The 8037-nt window shown below is 40.5% G+C and overlaps 1 protein-coding gene across 1 annotated transcript; it reads left to right on the top strand.

Annotated features, from left to right (window-relative positions):
- Window positions 1-369: 369 nt before the first annotated feature.
- On the top strand, window positions 370-6839 carry LOC115737149 (cytochrome P450 78A7). The gene is made up of 3 exons (XM_030669146.2): window positions 370-620; window positions 4642-5647; window positions 6198-6839. Exons 1-3 carry the CDS (start codon window positions 370-372, stop codon window positions 6837-6839), a joined length of 1899 nt encoding a protein of 632 aa, XP_030525006.2.
- The last annotated feature ends 1198 nt before the right edge of the window (window positions 6840-8037 follow it).

Here is an 8037-nt window from a genome sequence, read left to right as displayed (position 1 = left end):
AGAGTAATTTGACTCGCCCCGATGGCCTTGAAGCTTGAGCACGAAATGTTTCGACTTGAATTAGCGGCTAAAAAACGGAGGCAAAATCGTTCAACTGTCGAAATCATCTCTCCCAAGTTGCATCTCAAAGGATCGAGCGAAACTCGCCCCTTTCCGGATTGTGAAAACCCCTAATCCTAAAACAGTTTCCATACACAAGCACAATGCTAATTTAACAATGTGCCATGTTGGGACAAGGGGAGAGGCGTGGTTCTCTCAATCTTCTAAGACTAAGAGTGCCTCGAGGATCAAAAAGGGCATAGAAAAATCTCTTAAAAACTTTATGGGTTGTTCGGACGTCGAGATATAAATCTAGACCGTTGACGGAAGATGAGCATTGCACGTGCACGAGTAGGAACCCACGTGCGGCGTGGACTCGTGGTGTGGGGTGAGCGCACGCGTTTCGGGCTGACTCCTAACATGCCCTTTCATCCCGGCCTCCCGCCTCAGTACACGCTCAGATTATATGACTCCCGAGGAAAGAGGGCTTGTGGGATCGGCTCGTGGTGCGAGCTCGGGATCCGACATTCGTGGGCACAAATGCCTGACCTTGCTATCGGTGCAACCTTTGGACTTTTGAGGTAAGTCGGCTGAAAAGGGGAAAAATTGTCCAAATAATCTTATATTTATTGTAACTTTATCAATTTAGTAGTAAATTTTTTCATTTTGTCAATTGAATCTTAAACCTTTTTTTCATGATTTTCCAATTGATTCCATCCAGCCAATTTTGGCCAAAATGCACTAACGTAGACGCTAACCGTGATGTAGCCCAAATGTAATAATATTTCAATATTTTTTTCGAAATTTTTATTTTTATTTTCTTTTCTTTTCTTCAATTTCAAGTGTGAGGCTGGCGGAGGGTAGAAGGGAAGAAAAAAAAAGAAGTAATCGAAAATGGAAGAAAAGAAATAAAAAAAAATTAAAAGTTGTGCTACATAAGACGAACGATGTCTACGTCGGCGATTTCTAGCCAAAATTGGCCAAATGAACTCAATTGATAAAATATAAAAAGGTTTAGGACTCAATTGACAAAATTAAAAGATTTAGGACTGAATTGGCAAATTGTAATAGGTTTAGGACTTTTTGAATAATTTTTCCATTGAAAAGTGCAAACTGTATGCAATTGGGATGCACGTCACAAGTCTTGAGTGCTATCTCCTACGTCTAGAAAACGAAACTACTATCCAATCACGAAGTCAACACTGTGTTTACACTTATTAGACCAAACTAATCATGTCTTAAGAATCTAAGGCTGCGTTTCTTAGTCGGGATAAAAATCAGGATGAGATAAGATTTATCATATCCTGTGTTTGGCTCCGCCAGGATAGGATAAAAGGGGATATAGCCTGGATATAATTATCCCATGAGGGAAATGAGACAAAGGTGGATAGGATTTCTTATGTACATGATATAAAGCTTTTTTTTTTTTTCGAATACCATTATTCTTAAATAATAAAATTAAAATAATAATTAATTTTGAATTATATTTGAATTCTAATATTAATGCTAACATAAAAGTAAAAAATAAATTTTTTATATATACCTGTATGTATTTATAAATTTGAGTTTCTTTCTTCTTTATAATATATATTTTGTGCAAACACACTTCATATCCATATCATTACATATTTTAAGTATGGTAGTATAGTTTATTATTCAATAAAAATCTTTATTAAGAAATGATAGAACAGAATAAAAAATAATGAAAAAAGATATGTAAAAAAAATAAGTAAATAAAAATGAAGTAAAAAAACCATATGTTAAATGAACAAATTCAAACTTGAAAATGATCTTTCTAATTCTCGAAGAACGTAGGACAATGAAATTTCTAAAAAAAACCCTAGAAATCTCCATCTCCTTCTATTATGTATCTCTAGTTCATCTTAAAGTTTTAGCATTCCGTTGTAGCTTTTAGTTCACATCAAAACTTTATGAAAATGGCGAGAGAGTCAAAACTTCTTTTCGATAGTAGGTTTTTGGTTCACGTAAAAAGTTTATAAAAGCAAAAAAAGAGTCAAAAATCATTCTTCTCTATAGCTTTATGGTTCATGTTAAAGTTTAACCAAAGTAACGAGAGAGAAAAACTTTCGTAATTGCAAATGTGAATGATCAAATTTTCTTTCTCTTACTAGAGTTGAAAGTGAATAATAAGAGATTTTTATACTTTCCGTTTGTGCATTTTCAGATTCGTTTACATCAATATGTGCAAATGCCAAACAATGAACATCATAGGATATGCACAAATCCGATTTTATTATCGCGATTCACCAAATAGTGAATATGATATGACAAAATCCCTAGATTTCATATCATATTCTATCTTGACTAGAAATCCAGGCGACCAAACGCAGCAAGGACTTACGTCGGGTCCTACTAAAATATACAAGTTCTCATATAGATTTTGTACTATGATAGTGGTTTCGTCCATCATATCATCCGTAATTTGTCTTTATAATAAAGTGTTCTCATCGCGAGAAGGCCATAAGACCGAGTCCGAGTGCAATCCCAACCTCCAGTCGTGGCAAATGAGTGGAATAGGTCGATTTTCCAAATTGGTCATTTTAAATTCGGAGAGTTCTGAGTTCAGTCAATTTATAGTCATGCTTTCGTAAAGAGAAAATTACCAAAGAATTTTTAAATTTGTTGCACTTTGTGCCAATTCAATATTAAGCATTTTTCATTTGGTCATTTTAGTTCTAAACCTTTTGATGATTTACTAATTCAATCCTAATCTTTTCATTGTAACAATTTAGCCCTAAACTAATTTTTTTCTTTTCTTGTTTTCCAGCTTCGCCAATCACAGGCGAGGTCCTCAAAACCCTCGTCTACAAGCAAGGATGATGTGTCCCTCACTTGGATCCGGGGGAGGGTGTGACCCTCGCTTGTGGTCGGCGGGAGTCGGTCAGCGACCTTGCCGGCAGCCAACAAGGGTCGGGTAGCGACCTTGCTGGCTTAACATTAGAAAGAAAAAAAAAAAAGGAAAGACAAAAGAACACAAAATAAAATTTAGAAAACTATCTATGTTAACGCCAGCCACGCTACGTAGAACTATTAGTGTTGACTAGACCGCCGCAACAATAATTTTCAATCAAAAAATTTAGAACTAAATTGGCAAATTCTCAAAAAGGATTAGAACTAAATCGGCCAAATTCAAAGATTTAGGATGAAATTGACACAAATACAATAGATTTATGATTTTTTTTATAATTTTTTCCTTTCATAAATATGGTAAGTTTTGAGTCAAAAGTTTCTAAATTACTTGGGGCCTCGCTTTCTTTGGATAAAGGTCGAATCCAATTAAGATACAAGTCTACTTGCGCTTCAGACGTAATTCGGATTCGATTTTCCATTGGATCAAAATTTAGGCACTAGGCTAGAATCAATTATCGCGGCATGTCGGGTTGCATCCAATATGGGTAATATTGCCAGTTTGGTATACTTCAGTTTGCCCTAATATCATATTCGGATCACTTCAAATTTCGGGTCGGGCTTGTTTCGAATACCTTGATTATGCGGAGCTCCCTCTCTCCCTGTACTTTCCCTTTACCACTTCCAACTTCATGGCTGCTGCGGAAGCGGTAGCCTAACCTCAGGTTTTGTCCCAACGAGAGAAAAAAAAAATCACATCCATAAGCATCACATGCCACCAATAAAAGTTGGATTATTTCCTTCTTTATGGTCAGAAAGAAAACAACATAAAAATCACCTCTTTACATCCCATATCATGTTGACTGATTGTATATATAAACACTTTTCCACACTTTATATATATATATATATATATATATATATATATATATATATATAAATGTAGAGTAGGTGCACATGATAATCAATCCGCCACTATGTTATGCAACACAAAGCTTAACTTCCATTTGGCCGAGGTAATTAAGGAAGTTTCTATTTTAACTGCAGAATACCTGCCAGTACAAGGACACACACCCTTATCGCCTATCATGCGTAACACAGCCGGCGCCGACATGAACAATTTCCGATCAAAATCGGCGGAAGGGACTACATTGATAAATTATCAAAATATTTAAGATTCGATTGATAAAATTAAAATATTTAAGGCTAAATTAAAATTTTCATTTTCCTTTTTGTGAAGAGTGCCTGTGACATTTATACAAACTAATGAAAGCTTAGTTTTGCGTTACCTTTTGTTTCCTACGGTGCTAAATGATCAGATGCCTGGTTTTACACCATAATCCCCACACTTGCCAAAAATCCCCACGCGTGGGCATGCGTGGTCAGCATGTCCCCACCGCTGGACGGCACCGTCTTGGCAGAGCATGGCCTAACTCCTAAAAAGTGGACAAGTGTCAACAACCCAACAACAGACGTTGGGAAGGAAAAGCGCAATAATTAAATTACACTCTTCCACCTTGATTTTGCTGACCATGGTTGACTCTCCCTTCCTTAAAAACCTTTTTAAGCAAGTACATGCACACGCACCTGGACGGATGGAACTTCAGTTTCACGCGAATCCCGCCGCTCCCTTCATTTTTATAACAAGATTTTTCACGATCGAATGCCCTCCTAACGCACGTAATCTCGCCTATAAATACCATGTTTCAATCTCGTTCTCTCCCAAACACGAAGTGAAGTGAAGTTCACTGTGGATATGGATCAATCTTTTGATACAAACTGGCTTCTCTTTGCATTTCCTGCTGTTTTGAAAACCCAACATGCGTTTGATCCTATGCTTCTCATTGCCATTCTGGTTGCATTTTCCACATCTGCTGTGATTCTGAGCTGGGCCTTCATCCCCGGAGGCCTGGCTTGGAAAAATGGCCTCAACAAGAGAGGCGCGGTTCCGATCCCCGGACCTCGCGGCCTGCCCTTCTTCGGGAGCTTGTTTGGCCTGAGCTACGGCTTGCCGCATCGCTCCCTGGCTCGCATGGCCTCTCGCCGAGCTGCCACTCAGCTCATGGCTTTTAGCCTAGGATCCACCCGGGCTGTCGTCGCGTCCGACCCGCGGATAGCCCACGAGATCTTGACCTCGCCCCACTTTGCCAACCGCCCTCTAAAGCAATCCGTGAAGAGCCTCATGTTCGGCCGGGCCATCGGGTTCGCGCCGGACGGCGCGTATTGGCAGCTCCTGAGGAGGATAGCCTCGGCTCACCTCTTCAGGCCGAAGCACATTGCGGCTCACGAAGCCAGGCGCCAGGTGGACTGTGGCTTCATGATTGAAGCCATGGAGACGGAACAATTCCTTAATGGGGCTGTTGTGCTGAGAAAGCATCTCCAAAATGCGGCTCTTAATAACATAATGGGGACAGTTTTTGGTAAGAGGTATGACATGAGTGCCTCCAGCGACGAAGTCGATGAACTTCGCGACATTGTTAAAGAAGGGTTCGAGCTCTTGGGAGCTTTTAACTGCTCCGATTATCTTCCGTGGCTGAGCTATGTTTACGACCCCTTTCGAATCGATGTCCGTTGCTCGGCTCTTGTCCCTAGAGTTAGAAAGTTTGTCATGAAAATCATCGAAGATCATCGAGAGAGGCAGTCCGGGAATCTCTCCCATGGTTCGGACTTCGTCGATGTTTTGTTGTCTTTGAGCAGTGGCGAAGAGCTGAGCGAAGATGACACGATCGCCATACTGTGGGTTCGTCAATTACTCTTGATACAACTATAACACACACGTACATTAACAAACTTTAATACTCGTGTCATCCAAACTTAAAACTTTCTAATTGATCTTGAACAATCCGAGTGAGAGTTTCGGTGGTCTTGCCATGCCATCTTGAAGATAACATAAATAGCTATTATAATCTTTTCATTGATGTCATGTCATAACTGTTGATACGTAGTTCGTTTTAATTCGAACAAGAATATTACAAAAGAATAGGTTCCTGGTGTTTGGTCTTTTTTACTTCTTTTTTTGTCATAAATTAACTTATTTCATATTGTTGTGTGGTGTTAAGGTATCACGACAATCTTTTCGATAATCCTATTTTTGTTCTATTGCCTAATACATAACATACGACACATATGTACGTTGTTTCAATTACTCTATTATTCATATAGGTTCAACCTAATTACTAAGAAACGTACTCCGATAATTAGTCAGATTTGGTTCTTTGTAATCCTCTTTTCCCTTTGATAACGATCGTCAGCAGGAGCTAACTTATCTATATTCTTCATCTTACTTGCAGGAAATGATTTTTCGCGGCACTGACACGGTGGCATTGTTGACTGAATGGACCATGGCCGAACTAGTGTTGAACCCTAATGCTCAGACCAAGCTTCAAAGTGAACTTGACCTCGTACTAGGAGTAGGAGACAAGAGCGTCAACGATGCTGATGTGGCCAGACTGCCCTACCTCCAAGCGGTAGTGAAGGAGACCCTGCGAGTCCACCCACCCGGACCCTTGCTATCGTGGGCCAGGCTGTCCACGTCTGACGTCCACCTCAGCAACGGCATGGTGGTCCCCGCCGGCACAACAACCATGGTCAACATGTGGGCCATCACCCACGACCCCAATGTGTGGAAAGACCCTCTGGCTTTTAGGCCCGAGAGGTTCTTGGATGGCGCCGGTTCGGACGACGGCAGCATCAACTTCGACGTGAGGGGCGTCGACCTTAGGCTTGCACCGTTCGGGGCAGGCCGTCGGTCCTGCCCCGGCAAGAACTTGGGTCTGGCGACGGTTGGCCTTTGGGTGGCCGAATTGGTGCGTCGCTTCAACTGGGTCCCACATGAGTCCCACCCGGTCGATCTCACCGAGCTCCTCAAGCTTTCGTGCGAGATGAAGAAACCTCTTTGTGCAGTAGCCGTCCCGAGAGGCGGGAGACATTAGCAGGGCTTCTCGAATACGGACGTGTTTCTTGTTAGAAACCTAATTTGCAACCTAGTGGCGTTATGCTTAATGAATAAATGGATCCTTGGCTTACCGTGGCCAAAGAGAGAAAAAAGAAGAATCCAGGCGTACATTACGTAGTGCTGTATTACGTAATGCTGTATTGTTCTGAAACTTTTCTAGGTGTAAGGACATTAGCTCTCTAAATGTCCTATGTGCTTTTGATTATATGATGTCGTCCGTAATGTGCTTCTGTGAGATGGAATACTGTATTGCAACAAAGATCTCTTGCCCTTTCTTCAAGAAGAATGATTTGCTTCCATGCCTTTTCCAATCCAAAACCAGTCTTCGAGACTTCCCCAAGAGCTCATTTCAGGAACCTGTAAATCCATCTGAGATGAACAACTATGCAGAGAGAGAGAGAGAGAGAAGGGACGATAGGATGAGGGACTGGCCAAGATGGCCAGACATGCCTTGAAGTTTCTAGGAGTTTAGGATTTCCTTGGGTACTCTAAAAAATTTGTAGGGGCAGTATGAAAAAGTATTTTTGTAGTCTTGAGGAATTACCTTAGTAATGGGACTGATGGTACGTGAGGAAATTGGATTTCCACCCCTAAGATCAAGGGAAGGGAAGGGAAGGAGCTCGTGTATTTTTTCTCATTTATTACATCCTACAAAATCCAACACAAGAAGAGTAATTGAGGTTTCTTGCCCAAAAGCACTCCCCTTTTTAAAGTTGAAAGCTACTAGTATAACGATCTGACAATACTATCGGTTATTTCTAACCACACGATCTCTTAATCAATAAGTGATTTATGCAAAACACGCGATGATAGTATTTGAATTTACGATTGAAATTGTACCGTCCCTCACAAGATTGTCAAGGAAGTATTTTCCTTTAAAGTTTTTTTTCTAGGAAAAATTACCAAAAAAGTCCTAAAGCTATTGCAATTGGGTCAATTCAGTCTTAATTTTTTTTTTTTTTGGGCCAATTCAATTCTAAACATTTTCTAATAGTTTCAATTCAGTCCATCCAATCAATTTTGGCGGATCGGCGTTAACATGGATGCCGGTGGGGGTGAGCTTCGCCTAAGGCCGGTGAGATCGACCTTGCTAGCCGTCTCCTCGGTCCGGCGACCGTCCGGAGGAAGAAGAACGAAGGGGAAGAAAAAAAATAGAACATAGAAAATAAAAAAAA

This window comes from Rhodamnia argentea, chromosome 2 (genome assembly GCF_020921035.1).
Source record: "Rhodamnia argentea isolate NSW1041297 chromosome 2, ASM2092103v1, whole genome shotgun sequence".
In the NCBI taxonomy this organism is placed as follows: domain Eukaryota; kingdom Viridiplantae; phylum Streptophyta; class Magnoliopsida; order Myrtales; family Myrtaceae; genus Rhodamnia; species Rhodamnia argentea.
The sequence above is the reverse complement of the archived record's forward strand: the minus strand, read 5'-3'. Positions and strand labels throughout refer to the sequence as shown.